The following is a 19,072-nucleotide window of genomic DNA, read 5'->3' on the forward strand; positions in this document are numbered from 1 at the left end:
GCACCTTCTCAAATCTTTTCCTTTCAAAAGTATACTAATCACTTTCGTGAACCAAGATTTAACTCTTGAAGATATTAACTTTGATTTTTTTTTTATGAACTTTTTCCACTTAAAAACATGTAAATAGAGGTCCATATTATAAACATATAACTCAGGGTCTGAATGGTAACTGTGGTTGGAGCGGACAAATCCGTCTGCGGACCAGACCACCCTGTTTTAAGTGTGGACAACAAACCGCAGTGGTCTAATTCTATTTGTAAGGAAAAGCGGTCCGCAGTTGGTCCGCTACGGTTTTGTTTATGTTTTCTGTAGACCGCACCACTACGAACTACACATGATGAATGGTAAATAAAAAGCGGTCTGATCCGCAGGGGATTTGTCCGCCCCAACCGCTGCAACCATTCACGCCCTCAGACTAATTACGTTGTTACTCTTGAAACTGAAAAAATAAAAATAATAATAATCAATAGATTATAGCTTCTCCTTCTATTGCTTTGTACACCTTTAATGATTGACAAAATCAGTGTTCCTCAATAGATTACTCCATTACCAAGTATGACCTGCTTCAAGATCCTTCCTTTGAATTCACCTAATAGGCCACCTTTAACAATATAATCATGGAGCATAAAACTAATACACTATCACATTTACAGTTAATGTATATTTGTGCTAACATATTTAGATAAAAAAAGAGAATGATAAGAAAAAATCGATTAGAACAATCTGATGGTTTCACCAGCACCAATATTTTAAATGTTTAAAATTTTAGCTTTTATGTTTCACATGTTTCTGAAGAGTTTCAAATCTGAAACACTAATAATAAAACAAAATGAAAAATAAAAGTTAGAAAACTCATAAACTCAATTTTGATGCTCAAAAAACCATTTTTGTGGATGAATGAAACGAAAGAGTTCGACACTTCTTATATAGAGATCATATTAGTTAGGGTTTCCTAACACAAAATATTTTAAAGTATTAAGGAAAAAAATATTTTCAATTAGGATAACTGTTATAGGTTTTTATATAGATATGAAATTTAATAACTAGAGAACGATCGATCTATCTATCATTTAATACAATTATATATAGTTGAAATAATGTATGTGTGACTTTCCTTAAATTCGAGAAAATGACTGGTTTTATTCTCTCATACTAGGATTTAACCCGCGGTACACCGCGAGACTATATTTTTAAAATTTTAAATATTAAAAATACATATATTATATTTATTTGTTATTTTGCTGTTGTTTTATTAATTTTTAAATTATATACCTATAACTATTTATTGAATTTACGAGATGATTTTAATGTTCATATATGATTTTAAATAAAATGGTTAAGTTTTTTTTGTTTTTTAATATAAATGTTACTATGTTATCTAAGTTTTGACCCGCAATACACCGCTTGATTGTGTTTTTTTTTTAATGTAAAATAATATAGAGATATGTGAGAAGTAATAGTATTTTATGTGTTTAATGTATATAAAAATTAATTATTTTCATTTTTAATTTATCAATTAAAATTCATTGTTATAAAAGTAAACAGATCATGTTACTATGCATTGCATATATATATATGTATATATATATATATGTGGGTAGAATATGCAAGTTAATAAATTTCAACACATATGTCAATTTTATAATTTACGAAATTAGTTAATAATTAATTTATTCAATTATTTTATAAGGTTTTAATTTTAGAATTTAATCCACAGGATATTTTTATTATTATATTAAATTTTATAAGATTTTAGAAGTTTTTAATTATAGTATTAAAATTATAGGATTTTTTTGAAGTGATATAACCGTGGTATATGTATAGTCTAGTAATATTTTTGCTATGAAACAATTACCATAATTAAAATTAACAAAAAACCTATCTTGATTTTGGCATTAGTCAAATAAAGGTGTTTAAAAGAGAATAACAATTCCACTTAACTCATCCTATATGGGACTAATGCCAAAATCAAGATAGGTTTTTTGTTAATTTTAATTATGGTAATTGTTTCATCAAATTAGCATTTATTGTTATAATTTTGTCATGGTAATGTGCAGTTAGTGACACCTACATTTCGAACACCCTGATTCAATAAAAAACTGATATAAGAATAAAAACTAACCAAGACTGGTTTTGGGTCGACACTTATAACAGAGATCTGTCAGAAAAAAAAGGATGCCATTAGCAAATTTATAATTTTGTATTTGTAACAGAACCAGTTTATGTATATATATTATTACTGTATTATTGTTCAATCCCATACTTTTTCAGCTACACAAAGAGTGAAATAGTATATAATTGATTTTCAAAGAATTTAACAGATGAAGAATATAAGGATGAGCACCAAGGCTCTTCAAAAGCAACATCACACATTTCCTTCATAATCAAACGATCTCCTAAACATGATTGAGATCCAAAATGAATTTTTCACGTTAACCATATCAAATAACCCACGAAAATGTTGTTGACTTTCTTGAAGGGATCCTTGGCATAAGTTTTTTTTTTTTTTGGTGGTGTAGAAAGAAAAAACGCTATATTGATAGAACATTGATATGCTAATTTATTTTGTATATGGTGAAAGATTATTTATAGAGGTCGTAATAGTTAGGTTTATGTTTAAAAGAAGTCTAGAATATTGTGGTGATCAAATCTTTTTGCAATCTAAAATGAATGCTAAATATATATAGTTAAATATGATAGTCATATTAGTAGAATCATGCGTCGAACAAGTTTTTTTGATATAACTATTTTAAGTTTTTAACACAAAGATTTGATGTTGATTGCACGCTTTATTGTTAGCATTTACTCGTTCTCTTTGTTATTCTTGTTTAGGAAATTGGAGATATTGTTTGTTTCTATTCTCGATTTTAAGCTAATATTATGTATATTTCTTCAATAAATGTATAAAATATATAATATTAAAGATCTATTAAAATAGGTTTGAAGATTTTTATGGGATTAAAAATTTAATGTGTAGTGTTGTTTGTGGAAAAATCGAAATGTATAGATGTTGTCCAGCTATTTATGGCAATAAATGTATCAAATTAGGTAGATTTAAATAGTTCAATTAATTGAGTTTCTACGAAATGTTATTTTAGGAAAATTATTAGGGGTTAATGTTGTAAATAAAACATATTAAATAAGCAAAACTTGAAGGGCATAAACCAAAATGTACTTCAAAAATAATAATATAGACTAGGTTCGAACCCACGGTACACCGCAGGTCAAATGTTTTATAATTTGTAAGTTATAATTTTTTATGTTTATTAGTCATAAGGTAGATTAGTTTGCAATTAATTAGTAACTATTTCAAACATCAAATTAAACCTAGTTATAATATGAGTATAACTTAAAAGTGTATTATATTGTTAATATAATTTAAATCTTTTAGCTAAATAGGATTATTATTTTTAAATTTTTTTTATACGTTAAAATGTGTAGTGTTTAAAAATTGTAATTAATATATAGTATGAAGTTTTGTTTGTGTATTTAGTTTGGAAGTATATTTTGGGATATTGTAACAATCAGTAGATTCACGTTACTAATATTGTAATGGTACTTTGTGTAGACATATGATAATCATGTCCTAAACATTCAATTATTTAGGACAATTCATAAGGAATAATAATATAGACATGTGAACAAAAACAAAAGAAAGGAAAAGACCAAGCTTAAAAAAAAAAAAGACACTCGAGTTTTGTTGAGTTTTCTTCGGGACTATCTGTTTTGTTTTTTTACCTTCTTCCTTTATTTTTATTTAAAAAGGAACAAACATTTTTTTTTCTTTTATCGAAGAACGGAAACCAAAATCTCAGATCACGATTGTACAACAAATTCTCACCTTCTAGATCTCTATATTCGATTGCTTATTGATCTACTTACTTGAATTCAATCCGAGATGGTTGATTTCAGTCTCCGATCTTGTTGCTTGGTAAGTTCTTGATTAAAAACTCTCTGTATTCGGTCTTCTCAATAGTTGGATTATTTGATACTTCCAAACATATAATCGGAATTGTATATCTTTTCCTTTCAATTGTTGTTCAATTCGTAAGTGTAACTAAGTTCAAATTTACAATCTAAATTTTCGTCCAGAGGGTTATATCGATATATTCAATTCACTCTATTACAATCTGACCTTAAATTCGATTTTTAGGGTCTGTGTTTTGAATTTTTTTGTTATAAGATGAATTCAGATCTTAACCAATCTATCTCTTACAGGTATTTCCTGAAGTTGGTAAAGTATAATGATTCAACACCAAAGCAAGATAAGTTCGAGTTTGATTTTGTTTATCCAAATTACAATATTCTTTAACCTTCCTCATACAATAATATATGTTCTTTCCATGTATACAACGATTCTGCAGAAAGCTGGAGTTATAACGTCAACAATTACAGACAAATAAAAGGAAACAGTGATGACGTCTTAATCGGTTAGTTACATTCCTCTCTGTTTTTGGCATTTTTTGTTAAATTAGTCTATGAATGAATGGTCATGTGAAAAAAAATAACGAAAACAAAAGATTTTATCACCCCTAAAGAAATTAAAACACCATTGTTTTGTTTTAGTTGGTCTATGCTTATTTCAGATAACAATATAATACGAAATATTAAGTATATTAAGTAAATTTCTTCAAATACGAAACAAACCAAACATCCCCAAAATGTTTAACTAATAGAAGACTGGAAAAACAAAATTCACACTTGCAATTTAAAAATTTAAAACAACAAACACCAAACCAGACCTTACTTCCATAGATTTTGAAATTTTTCCTTGAACACAATATTCATCGTTTGCTTTATTGTCCCTCCATCTTTATCTAAGATAAGCACTTTCAAACCCTTCTTCGATGTGACCCTAGAAAGGGCCACATATAACTGGCCATGAGAAAACACTGGTGAGGTAGAAAAAGACCAACTTCTTCGAGTGATTGTCCTTGAATCTTGTTTATAGTCATCGCAAAAGCTACAGACAATGGAAATTGTCTTCTTCTCATCCGGAAAGGCAGTTTAGTATCAATCGGTTTAATTAAAACCTTTGGAATTAACACTTTCTCTCCAACTCTTTCACCGGTAATAACGCAAGCTTCTAGGACATTAATCCCCATCTGAGTAATCTGCAATCGTGTACCGTTGCATAAACCACCTTTTAGGATCTATATTTCTCAGTAACACTACAGGAGCACCAATCTTAAGACGAAGACTGTGATTTGGCAACCCTGAGAGCTTTATACTATTTAAGAAGTCAGAACTGAAAACAGGGTTGTTTATTGATTCGTTGTCCTGAGGATCAATACTATCAGCACTTAAGTACACCACTTCTTCATTTGTATAGATATATGATCACGTTATTATTGTAATTAACTAAGATCGGAAAAACTAAAAATCCAGCTGATTTAAAAGTAGATACTAACCTTGGAGCTTCTCAAGCAGTCTTTCATTGATGGTGTTAATATCACTATTTGTTGGACATAAAATAGCTCTTGTTTGGAAAAACTTCGGATCTGTTTTTGTATGCAACTTTTCCAAATCACCATATACGGCCCTACTTATAGAATCAATAGGATCAACTACATCTGTTATTAGCAATTCTTCTGGAATATCAATAAGAGCTTCCCCATCGTTTGTTTCGGGAATTTTCCCATCTCCAACAGCTAGAATCCAATCAGAAAACTCCTTTATATTCCTTGCTTCAATCTCTGTCATATTCTTTGACATAAGCCGCATATTCTTCGTCAAAGACAGAACCTGACAATGTTCTCATAGATACGAAGAGTTCAATGAAGCTAGAACAATCTGAGCCCTACCAGCACCAATTATTACAGGTAATACCTGTCTGAAGTCGCCTCCAAATACAACTACCTTTCCACCAAACGGCTTGTTGTCTGCCTTTCTCATTATATCTGATAAACTTCTATCCAGATTCTCAAAACAATATCTGCTCATCATTGGTGCTTCGTCCCATATGATGAAAGACGCTTCTTTCAACATCTTAGCCAAATCAGAAGTAGGATTGATATTACAGGTTGTAAAATCATCAGGATTTATAGGGATACAAAACCTTGAGTGTACAGTCCTTCCACCCTCTAACAGCAAAAAAGCTATACCACTTGAGGCAACATTTATAGCTATCAATCCCCTGTATCTAACAGCTGCAGAAAGAGTTTTCCACATAAATGTCTTTCCTGTTCCACCAAAACCGTAAACAAAAAAGACTCCTCCACAGTAATTTAAAACAGCTACCATTATCTCATCATATATTGCCCTTTGCTCAGACGTCATCAACTCTATCCATTCATCATGTTTTTCTTTCAATTCATCACGATTGTAGTTCTTCTCCTCTGTTATATAACGGTTGGAATAATCTAAACCTATGCTGTTTGGCTTTGGCATTTCTTCAATTTCTTTCAGAGTTCCACCATTGCATAACAATATCTCTTCAATTTCTTGAAGCGTATAATTCTTCTTCTCCTCATCTGTTAAATTTAAATCTGCAATATCAAAAATATATGGAAATATAATTAGTTTCTTAGTTTTCGCAAACCGTACATACGGATGAGATTATCAAACAAAAATACAATACAAATAATTAGAAACCTGGATTATTGTATTTTTCTCTTTTCTTAGCTTCAATGTCTTCTGATAAAACATGCCATGTTTCTTCCCACACATGTAGTGGCCTTGATAAACAACAATCTAGAAGCATCATAGCAAAAAGATTCTGAAGTTGGTCTCCATAAAACCAGAAGCTTGCTTCAATAATACTATCGATATAAGCTTTGTCGTCTTCTAAAATACCTCGAGCCCAACATACTTTTTTGTATGTATCATACACAACACCTCTGTATGTCCTGATATCTTCATCAGTTTTGGGACCTCTAACGATTCCAAGAAGGATTCTCATATAATATTCCGCTTCCATTCTATGTGGAACATAATTGATCCTTCCAATAGCAAATCCCCTCTGCCTTACCTTCCATTGTTTATTTTTACCATCCCAAGTAAAGTATTTAGGAATTTCTGCATAAGTAAGCGTTCTAGCAAATGCATTAACCTTATTCAGATTTAGGTAGGCCATGAACATAGAATCGACATTAGCTCTTCTGTCAAGTACATCTTTGATCTTCTCCTTCTCTTTATAAAAAACTGGTTGCTTCCCTGGTGGATGAAATAGAAGTTTCATGACTGCTATACTTCTATACTGTATTGGAAACTTGAAAAGCTTCCACGCTGCTTCAGAAGCTGAAACATATCTACAAAAAAAGAAAAAAAAATTAGTAAAGAAAACAAATACAAAAGAAAGGCAATTAGGAGTCTGTGATTCGAACCTGCAATCAAAGTATTCCTTTATTTCATCCTTTTTTGTTTTCTCACCATCTGTAACATTGTTACTCCTAGCTTCAGTCTCATTCGTATCCGTAGTTTTCTTTTTAGGTTCTAGAACAACTGCAACACGATCTTGCCCTTTGTTAATATACTTAAATAAGTACTTTATTGAACCGGATTGGTTGCACCACTCAACATTGATGTGAGCACGATATCGCAATGATAGGATACGATTGTAAGGAACAACATATCTGTAATCACACTTCAGTGGACCTTTCTCTACAAAATTAGAAGATGCTCGCCTTCTATAGATTGGATATCCGTCTTTACAAACTGAAGTTTCTTCAACATTCTCTTTTGGGTAAAACTTAGAACACTTTCCATCCACCATACACGGAGAATTTATGTTAGCCGCACCATAAGGTCCATGAATCATACAATCCTTAACAAAGCTGTATAGTTCAGGATCTTCATCCTTATCTGGTATCTCAGCTGAGATTATTTTGTTAATGTCATCAGCTGTTGGCAATTTAGAGCTAGGATCCATGAATAACAAAATATGAGCATGAGGAAGTCCCCGCTTCTGGAATTCAACCGTGTACATAGCTGCATTTTATTAAAAAAATCATGAATTAAAACATGTATGTGAAAGATTGCAGTGAATAAACTGTCAATTAATATTCTTACCAGCTATAGTCTTCCCTAGGAGATAGTCTTTCGTTAAATCTTTCATCAAAGAATCAAGTTTAATTTTGAAGATACGACACATAATGTCTGGTCTATCATCAGAATTAAGCTTCCGCTTTTTCAAATACCTTGTTACTTCTGGCCACTTAGGGTTACATGTAAATGTAATGAATAAGTCAGGAAAGTTGTACTGTTTACATGTAGCCATTGCATCATAATAACTATGCAACATATACCGAGGTCCACCAGTGAAAGAGGCTGGTATACGAACTTCCTTTCCTTGCTCTTCCATGCTATTTGTTCCGGCCTCTGTTGCAGCTTGAATTGATGCATAGTTATCACAACGGATAGTAGAGTGATATATTTGATATACGACAACCTGTTTGATTCTAAAGTCGTGTATGCATCAACCAAAAATTGTTGGAAAAGGCGCTTAGACCGAAGTAGAGTCTGAGCCTCATTTTCTCTTTCTTGGATTCTGAAAGCAAACCACTGCTGGATTGAAATAAACTTTTTTTTTTCATCTTTCTGATTACCGTTTAAACACTTCTCATTTCCAACTCTGAAACCATCTTCACCATATGGAAAAATAAGAGGATACTGTAGTGCCAAGTAAGCAACATGAACTTCACTTATTCTTTGTAATCTGCCAGAGCTTTTTTCTTGTACAATAATATCACGTCCGGGCATCTCAGGGTGAAAATCACCTGGGATCAATGCAGCTACTTCTGATGATGTTGGCATAGAATAGGTTCTTCCATCTTTGCCTACATGATCACTTACAATCCGCATGTGAAACTTCGCATTCTCATCAGTAGCAAACTTATCTTTAGCTTGCCTAAATGACTCAACATACGGATTAACTTCATCCAACAGACGAATAAGTTTTGCAATTAGTTCTTTTCGTATACTCTGTCTACCTTTCAGACTTCCGGACTGCTTTCCCTTGCTGTGCATAATAATAAAGTAACACACAATTAGTACAATAAATAAAATAGACAATTTAAATCAAGGTTGATCATGTAGAATGCGAAAATTCGTTAGAGAGTATATTTATTAACAATAAGAACAACATCTCATTATAAATGATCTGTTTTCAATCTCATTATCTGTGTCAACGATATAGAGCTGGGAAAATTTAGCATAGTCACCATCTTCGGGTTTCAAACTACCAATTTTGTGAAAATTCTGGCGATGAAATTGAAATTGCTTAGGACCTTTACCCTTTTCAACGGAACGATCTACTTGACCACCAAGAGAAGTAAATGCAAATAGCATATTATAAGCCCTGATATTCTCACGAAAATGCCTGCTAAGCGCATAATCCTTACTAAGAAATTCCCTAATAAGTTCAGGTGTTTCTTTCAGAAGTGGTAGTTTAACGGTTCCTTGTAAGCAACATAATGAAAATTTCGGCTTTCTTGACCTTCTGCGTTTGTTTATTCGCTCATCATACCACATCATTGCACCACAGTAAGAACACTTGAATGTTGGGTCACCATGGTCTACATACTTTTCATCTGACACTGTATTTCCATTAAGAAGATTCATCTATTAGAAGACTGCTTCAGGAAATTATAAACATTTGATTTGTGTAAATGACTCACCTTTGGTAACTTTTGGTCTTGAACATTGACCCCTTGCATTTAATTCAGTGATTCTACTCATTTCAGGAGATCGAACTTTAAAACCTTTATGACGCCTATTATATGTACCACAAATCTTCTCAAGATTAATCCTATTCCTTGTGCCAATAGAATGATCACTATCAGTTTCGAATTATCTGAATCATTCTCTTCTTGACTACTCACATCAAAGTGTTGTTCATTATCTGAGTGGTCATCTCCTGTATTATAATTGTAATTGATTTTACCCAAAAAAGGATAATTGTCATTAAAAAAAATAAAAAAATTATTCAACGATACCTCCTGTAGACGAAGCATCATCATTTTGATGAGAATAGACTTCCAGATTAGGAACCGATGTCTTTTTTTCCTTTCTGGCCGCATGGACAAATTGTTGTAATGGTGAATCTGAAAGGAAAGATTAATTTTAAATGTACTATTTTATTATTCAGTTAAATATTCTTTCTAAATTAATAAGCTAAACCTGTTAAATTTGTGTCTATTAATGCAGAATGACTTGTCGCTGGAAGGTGTGGCTTATGTCTTCTCATACTATTTGGTATGTTTGTAATATCTTGTAAAATCTTACGTGAGCATTTCTTTAGCTTTCGCTCAAGAATCTTCCTTGTAGTTTTTTTGGTAGGAACAGTTTCTGTGAGTATAAATGCAGACTTCAAAATTTTAACTATATATCTAATAAATAAACATAGGAACTGTAATTAAGTACAAAGACATACCTTGTGAAATAGCACTTTCAGGAGACACAGTTTGTTGAGTTATAGTTGCTTTTGTTGGTCTTGGGTTAATATGAGCTGTGCACAATAGAGATACCAAACGTTATAGGAAAGGTTCTTTGTAGTGGGGTTTTTTAAGAAGATGTCAATCATATTCATTGATTACCTTTTAAAGATTCATTCCTTAAGTTCTCGACAAAATTGCTAGTTCCTAGTTTAGAATATGATTGTCTTATATTCACTGCAGACAGAACAGAGTTTTCTTGTTCGTCGATCCTTCTAACTGCACATATTGGAACAATAGATTTACTTAGTAATGGACAGTTAATGACATTTGAAATGGATAGATATTAAATAGGGTTGGCTTTTTTTTTTGATTTTACATTTCTGAGATTGCTTTCGTATGGATGATATGAATTCATGACTTCCAGGAGATGAGTAAGATTGGTTTACTTTCACGGGTGTGAGATTTTCACAATGTTCGATTACAGACGGTACCGTCCTGCAAATGTAGGTAATAAATTTTATTTCTGGTAACAATGTAAACATTTCTATTTATTTTCAAAATAGAATACGACTAACCTGTCGAATACATTGAAGGTAGTCCTCTTTCAAGCGTAGTAGTGGCAGGAGTATGTTGGAAGCAAATGTCCTCATCTACAATGGTAACTCCTTGACTCAAACTTTCTCGGATTGGAACATGTATAAAACCATTGTTTTCTTCTAATCCCGGAAAAGCTTCTACAGGCAGAATATTACACGACAAAGTAAATTGTGTGAAAGAATAATGGCTTCACAGGTAAGTTTTGTCTACGTTACTACCTGCATTGCTGGGAATAATACTTCTTCCGGTTGGATCAATGGATTCATCTATAATAATAGGCGTCAAGTTTGTTATGTCACTAAAAATCCGCCCAAAAACGCCTCTAACATTCACCAGATTGGATTGATTTGTTTTTTCGGTATGAGCTGAAGACGAACATATTCTTTTAGTCGGTTGTTTTTCATGATCAACTACTTGTTCCAATAACCCTCTCTTGGTCTTCATTAATAAGTATGCATAGCAAAATGTGTTAATAATTTGTCGTCTTTTTAAGAAAAACTCAAATGAAGAGATGGTTTCATGTTTATATGTCAATAGAATTGCTTGTAAAAAGTTACTTGTAAATCAATTTGGGATTTTGTAAGGTTGTGGTACCGGTATTTTATCCGGTAATTTTGCTAATGTTTAAATGTGGAAAATCTTTTAGATTTTAAGTTGACTTTACATTTATATGTGTGAGATAACAATTTCGGTCCTCCTTGGGTGCAGGTACTATAAATTCTACATGGATTCTGACCGTAATCTTCGCCAACATAAAAAAGGTATGTAAACATACTCCTAATTTAAAGGACTAACTATTAAATTTCCATTATAATAGTTGAAATTTATCAAACAAATGGAGAATATGCTAATTTAAAATTTAAAATTGTACTTATGGTTTTAAATAAAACAAAAAACAATAAAAATTTTAAGAATTTTCAGAAAAAAATATTTCAAACGTTAATCATCAATTACATAAATATAGATTCTAAAAGGGATTCTTAGTTAATTTAAAAGTTTTGCTCAACAACCTCCATCAAGACTTCATCTTCTTCTCACAGTTCAAGTCCACTGTCATATGAAAAAAAAAGATGGTTACCAGTCCAAATTTATATGTTGTCGATATATGATGATTAAATGACTACACAATCAAACCTGTAATTTTTCCTGTAGATTTCTGGAAATTCTTTATCAAAGAAGCATCTTGAAGAGGCAGAATCAGACATTAAGCAATTTTGAGCTACGATTGAAATAATTTAGAAATGATTAATAGTAAATACTTTGACAAATCTATAAGTAACATACACTTTTATTTTGGTAAGATACATAAAAGTTACACTCACCTTGGAATGAAGCGTATCTCTAGAAACTTAGAATGCAAAGGATTGACCCATTAACATAATTGATATCAGATACCCTTCTAGACCAATTCTTAACAAAGTCATCACACGTTTTTCCTATTGCAACACATTTCATAATCCTCCCACTAACAGAGTTTTAAGAACAGATATATACTTTGTCTGGTTAGGATATTACGGATTATACAAAACATAGAAGGATCTTTAAAAGGTTTAGTAGCTTACGTGGTATCTTTTAGTTTGAAAATGACCATATTTGCTTCAGATTCACATCCACTATTCTTGTCCATATAATGTATCTTTGCAATCGGAGTTACACTCATGAGAACTCCACATGCATCTACATAAAAACATGAATAAAACTTTTCAATATTCAGTAAATATATAAAAGGGATTAAACCTGATAATCAGAAACATACCAACAACCCCTTTCTTATCAGCTTCTGTTGCATTCGCAATTTGTGTTGCTGAAGTAAACTCAAAGAACTGACTCGTCGATTTTGGACCGATGGGATCCATTGTTGTTTTAGGAATAAAAATGAGATGAAAGGGGTGAACTGAGTATGGATTCGACTTTGGAGTCATAACAACCTTGAAGAAGTCCAAAAGGTACCATTCACCTTCTTTGAGGTATCTCTTAAATTTCTCTTTATACTTGATCGAAGGTATTGAAGCATCAATTCTAGATCTCTGCGATAAAATAAAAATAAAAAGGAACTTAAAACAATTTCAAAACCAATGGAATTACATAAACTGTGAGATAAGGTATATAGAAGATCACGAAAACTAAAAAACAAAACAAAATCTCGCGTATCTTCTCATCTGCGAGAATCATTTCAACAAAATTCTCTTTTACTTTCCAAATACTCAGAATTTTGACAAAAATAGTCCACTTTGTCTTCCTTGATGAATCTAAAGTACTATCTTCGAAAAAGGACCGATGAGACATGGTGAGTTTTTTTTCTGAAACTTTTGATATTGGAAACTTTTCGCTTTCCCTGGGGCTTATAGTTTTCTCTCAAAACTTAACACTGACTATCTATTTATATATACGTTGAGAGAATAATTTCTCAAAGTCATAGACATAAATAAATAACGACTGCCTCTTGTATTTTATATATATATATATATATAAAATATTTGAATTTTAATTTTATATCTATTTTCAAATTTGGTTTAAACTGGTTTTGATTGACAGATTGATAACTACAAACTTTTTAAGTTACCAAGATGGTTGCAATTAGTTTACTTGTTTCGATTATCAACAAACCTACTTTTTACTATTTGATCTTCAGCCTTTTGTGTATTTTCAAATATTCAATATATATATATATATAATTAGAATTTTGAGTTCCTAAAGTTGTTCAGCAATTGTAAAGGATGAAAATAAGGAATTCATCCTTTTATTATTATTGGGAAAATAGAAACAAATTATTCTGACCAGATTCATCACACTGGATCAATTCTTCGAAACTGGAAACTTAAAAAACTTGCAAACAACTTTTAAATCCTTAACATAAGAAAAAAAAACTCAACCCTTATTCTTTTTTCTTCAACGAAGCAGTCTTAAAATCTCTCATTGCTCACGGCTTCTTCTTCTTTGCCTCATTCACCATCTCTGCCTTCGTCAACTTCTCCTGCTTAATCTGGACCACCTTGATGTTGTCCAGACACAGCTTCTTTGTAGTAGAGGAACTATCAGTAGGGGAGTCTTTATCAAGACTTGAACGCTTTGAAAATGGAGTCGTGAAGTCAGAGACTTCCTGACTGCTGGCCAAGCACATGCTAGCCTAGAACAAATAAATATTATAAAAATATAAGTATTAACATTTGAATGCTATAAACGTTTTGTTAATTTCATTGAGTTGTAAAATGAAACCTAATATCCGGTGCTATCATCCGGAGGATTATCCCCACTATTTGAATCATCATTAAGATCATCATCCGGTACACCATCATTAACCAGCACCCTTGAAACCTTGTAGATATCCAACTCATTCCACAGGTTTTCACGTTCAACAATCACAAGAAACTGGAATGTTTTTCCGACCAAATTCTTGATATCATCTGGCAAGTTGTCAGGATCTTCCATCTATTATTATTAAACAGCAGGAATTTTAGATAGTTAACTTTGTAAAACTTGTTTATTAAGTCATTGCTATAGGATAATCATATGAAATACCTCATAAAATGGCCCATCAATGAGTGAGTTTGCTGAACAGCCTACAATCTCTGTGGCCATGCTATCAAAGATCATCAACTTCAACTCACCAGAATTTTCCATAACGTTGACATGTAGTTTGTACCTACCACCATAACATTCAAAGATGAGTATGGAGATTATACACCTATAATTGGCACTAAAGTGTTGAAATATTTGTATGTGTATACCTTGCAAGAACATTAGTAACATGTCCTCGACACCCATCACACCAGAACTGGGGTTTCTTTGCCGTTGAGACAGAACCATTGGTGATTGCGTTGATAGGTGTAACCTTCTTGTTACACCTTTTGCACGAGATATAGTACCAAGCCCAATCACAATCTATGGCATAAATAGTACATATCAATTTGACCTTTCCTTCCTACACATATGTATATATTCGGATTATAAAAAACACTGGTATAATTTGAAAAGAACATCCTGATAATTTTATGATTTTTAACACTGATACAATGAAATTAATTACCTCAATCATATCCAAGATAGCTTGTATGTTCCTCCTTGGGAAGTTCTGGTAGAACTCGCCTACACTTGCTAATTGCAAATTATTCCTTGGTCTCCTCTCAATTAAGGTAATAGCAAGCCCATCATTTGGCAACCTTACATATATATACATATATGTTAAGTAGGGCTGATAAAATCCAATATACACTAAGCATAACCGGGTCTTAAATATATGTAGTTAAACTTACTTATTCTGCCACTCTAGGATGTCAGCATAGTCGGGATTAATTACCACCACAGATGCGTTGAAAGCATTGGAGATACTCCTCTTCTCTATAAGAGTAAACAACATTGAAGATTTTTTAAATCCCGACTGGTTAAAACTTACAACATTGAGGTTTTTTAAGCAAAAAATTACTACTCTAAGATAAGGTTAAATGATTAAAACTTACCATTGTAAGTCTTGATTTTCGCAAATCTCACCAGACAAATAACACGTGCTTGAGCATCAGGTTCACAAGCACTATGCACTTGCTCAGCGAATGTACCCCACAAAGTGCATGGTATTCTATCATCACTAATAAAAGCAACGCACAATTAAACAATGTTATGAATGTTCGGATGACATATGTTTTCACATATAAAGTATTTAGAATAAAATGCTACCTCTCATCCCAAAGCTCAAAACTGATCTTCTTAGTGGGTCTGTTGTTGACATCGATGGTTTCCATCTCTCCAACATTCACAATTTGACCAACAATATCTGATGAATGATGTCATTGAATTAGCAAATATTTTAGTTTTCTTTAAACATTCGATATGGTAAAATTAAAATAACTCACCAATCAGATGGTTTTCATTCAGGTTGTCGGACATGACAGAAACAAATGGGGAAAGAGTTAAATACGGATCATCAGAAACAGAGTCCATCCTACTGACAATGGTTTGAGTGATGAAAGACATCTTGTAACGATGGGCAGTAGGCTTGAATTGATCAGTGGCGATACTCAAACCAAAGTTCTCGACAGTTCTCCATTGCCCGATCACGACCTTGTTTTCAAAACGACTGATCAAGTCTTTTCTTGACAGAAGCGTGAATCTTCGTCCCCTGGTAAAGAAGTTATAAGATACATTGTAGTTGCATTATAAAACATAAAATTACAGGTGAATGATGGGTGACACCAGTATTTAAAATTACTTGGACATCTGAGAGCACCATATCGAAAGTTTCACCAAACCTTGTTGAGTAGGTCTTCCATGAATGAAGGACCCTGACTTGGACCTTCCAAGAAGTCTTGTAAGGCTTAATGTCTCGAAGGTAAGCGTAAGTTGCAGCCATTGTTTGTTGCTTGTTGAATTTTGCTTGAGAAATGAGTTTTGCTTGATGAGTTATGAATGTGTTTGATGTTGGATTATTTATAGTGGTCGAGTATCCTAGGGTATCGTATAGGATTTGTAACAAAGAGACCGTTCATGATTGCGAGATTTTTGGTTATGATTAGGATTATATTATGTATCTGATAGAATTTGCTTTCAATGTTGATTGATTGTCAAGATTATGTAGAGAGATTTGAGGGTGGGATTGATTGAGAAGATATTGTTTGAATAGTTACCAAAAAAAATACCAATGAATATTCTTAAGTGTGTTTGTCGAAGGCTGAAAATATTGGGCTTATGGACACTTTTAAAACCTCTTGGTATTAATAATATGGCCCATAGGAAAATAGAAACCGGGTTTTTTTTAAAAACACGTGGATCCTAGCTGTTTGGGTGGGTTTTTTTTTTAATAATTTCTGACTCATTTACCCTATTCAATTAATTGATTCTTTTTCCTTTTATATGTATTCAGTGGCAATTGCTGTAAAAACAGTGAGAATTTCGGACATTTATAAAAACGTACTCCTATTTTAATTATAAGAAGATGTAATTATTTTTTCATATATTTCTCTAATATGACAAACCAATCGGATCCATTGTTATTGTAGTTGTTGTGTTACTTAGCTATATCGATTGAAATTGATGATATATCATCTAAATAAGAAAATCATTTATAGTTTTCAGTTATCTAAGATTCACCATATAAAAATCGTAATTGTTAAAGGATATTTAATCATCTTTGATCATTTAAATGACAATAATTTTCCAACTTACCACAACCGTTAGTAAAACATTAGTCTTGGGTTTTAATTTACGGCACGAGGTCTCGATCGTGGTTATAAGAAAGCAAAATTCTCTCAAATAATCTATTTCAAAATTAAAAAAAAAAAATCTCTTTGATGGGAAGAAAATAACATTTTGAAAAACATAAAATAAAAAAGTGACAAAAAAACAAAACTTAGGTCATGGCTTGAAATTTGCAGCCTTTTGTGCTTCTTTTGAGTGCATAGCGTCAAGTTCACCCCATACTTTATTGCCCATAAACATAATCTTCCTATTCCTTCAAAGTTATAATATGCGAATGACAGTCTCATTTTCATCGATGGCTCTGTCTCCTAATAAGTAATAAGTTCATTAATAACTAGTACACCCATTTGATAATATATAAAAAAAAACTTTGTATTCTTCTTTCGCCATTTTGAAAGCCCATAAAATTCATAATGCTTCCTTCCTTTTTTCTTCGACACTATGTGGTCATGAACACCAAACTAACTAGTGGACTGTATTTTGAATATGTTCTTGGAAGATTTGGGGAATAAATAAAAATCATTTGTTCGGCATTTTGTTTCTTAAATTTCAGAAGAATGTCTCCTAATTGCTCCTTTTTTTTTTGAATGTGTCAATAAGAACTTTTACCATTTTCTTAGGATTTCTAAGCTTCTTCTTATCAGTTATATATGACAAGATCGATACAATATGAAATTCTTAAATGGCATATTTTAATTACAACTTACAAGTACGTCGTTCTTTATGTATCATATATCTTGGTCTGACATGTTTTAAATTACTAAAAGACACAAAACCAATAAAGCTTAGAGAATGAATACAGCCAAGTATTTGTGGTGACAAAACCCTAACGGAATAGATATTTGGAAGAAAAAAAGAAACAAACAAGATAACCGAAAAAAGGGCGAAGGTTTGATATAGGAAACACGCGAATATTTATGACCGAAGGAGAAGTGACGAACTCGTATCATTAAACGTTTATAAGGTCATCATCATCTATAGAAAAAACAAATCCGCAAACTATTATTATTATTATAGAAATTTTAAAAAAAAAACAAAAAAAAAAAAGAAGAAAGAAGACCAGATAGAAATTATTGGGTAAGTAAGCTTCTGATTAACGCAGCTTGAGCAGTGTCTGTGTTTGCAAGTAACTCAGATAGCCTCTCACTTAGATCATCGACCTCTCTATGCAGATTCCTTATGTAGTTGCACGTATCTTGTAACACCCTTGCTGCTGAAACCTGTTAATATACTATATATCATCATTTTCATGCCATATATATAGACCATATTCTAAATACATAACTTGTTGAGTTAGTTAGCGTACCTTGTCGGAGCGACGACTATCCCTGAGCTCAGGAAGAAGCTGCTGCAACTTGAGAATGAGATCGTTGATTTGATCTTCGGAGATCCTTGAAGTTCCTGATGATTGTCTCGAACGTGATCTTCGTCCCGACATTCTCTTTTTGTGACTGTTGATTAGGGAAGAAGTAAGACTAATAGATTGAAGCAAATGACACTTGATCGTAGAAACAAGTTATGGAGTTTAGGGGTCACACACAAGTTATGCCGGAAAAGGAAAAGAGAGAGAGAGAGGGGTTGATAGTATGAAGGAAACAAGTGAAGTAACGGTTGTATTTATGTAGCCATTTTTATTATTTGTTTATGAAATTTATAATAAAATTACCTAATTATTTTTAAATTTTCAAAATAATATATATCGAATCTTATTTTTCAAATATTGAATTATATGCCCCCTCCTGACAACTTTTGTTATAATAGAACGACTTCAGAGAATCTCATATTTTTATTATAGATCTAAGTTTGATAGCTAGCTAGGGTATAATATTATCGTTGAATCTAGCCAAATCTTGTTAAACATTTACCTTATAACGTAACTTTTGTTGATATGTTTTAAAGCTTAATTTTAG

At 32.0% G+C, this 19,072-nt stretch overlaps 1 protein-coding gene and 1 long non-coding RNA gene across 4 annotated transcripts; one reads left to right on the plus strand and one right to left on the minus strand.

The window, feature by feature from the left end:
• LOC104702176 lies at positions 4,227-16,005 on the plus strand. Of its 3 annotated transcripts, none has more exons than XR_002032574.1 (8): positions 4,227-4,430; positions 10,147-10,194; positions 10,801-10,883; positions 10,970-11,034; positions 11,117-11,168; positions 11,682-11,734; positions 12,841-12,919; positions 15,828-16,005. It is a non-coding gene; the product is annotated as an uncharacterized LOC104702176 (long non-coding RNA). The 3 variants fall into 3 exon arrangements; XR_002032576.1 differs by having other exon boundaries at positions 15,843-16,005; XR_002032575.1 differs by having other exon boundaries at positions 10,801-10,879.
• On the minus strand, positions 18,094-18,734 carry LOC104702177 (transcription factor PRE3). Its single transcript, XM_010418005.2, has 2 exons — positions 18,469-18,734; positions 18,094-18,382 (listed from the first exon to the last, which is right to left on the minus strand). Exons 1-2 carry the CDS (start codon positions 18,598-18,600, stop codon positions 18,233-18,235), a joined length of 282 nt encoding a protein of 93 aa, XP_010416307.1. The 5' UTR covers positions 18,601-18,734; the 3' UTR covers positions 18,094-18,232.

This window comes from Camelina sativa, chromosome 7 (assembly GCF_000633955.1).
Source record: "Camelina sativa cultivar DH55 chromosome 7, Cs, whole genome shotgun sequence".
Classification (NCBI taxonomy): domain Eukaryota; kingdom Viridiplantae; phylum Streptophyta; class Magnoliopsida; order Brassicales; family Brassicaceae; genus Camelina; species Camelina sativa.

Coding starts and splice junctions, on each gene's coding strand:
- LOC104702177 (XM_010418005.2), bottom strand. CDS start 18,600: ATGTCGGGACGAAGATCACGTTCGAGACAATCATCAGGAACTTCAAGG. Junction 18,383..18,468: donor ATAGTCGTCGCTCCGACAAG/GTACGCTAACTA, acceptor GTATATTAACAG/GTTTCAGCAGCAAGGGTGTT.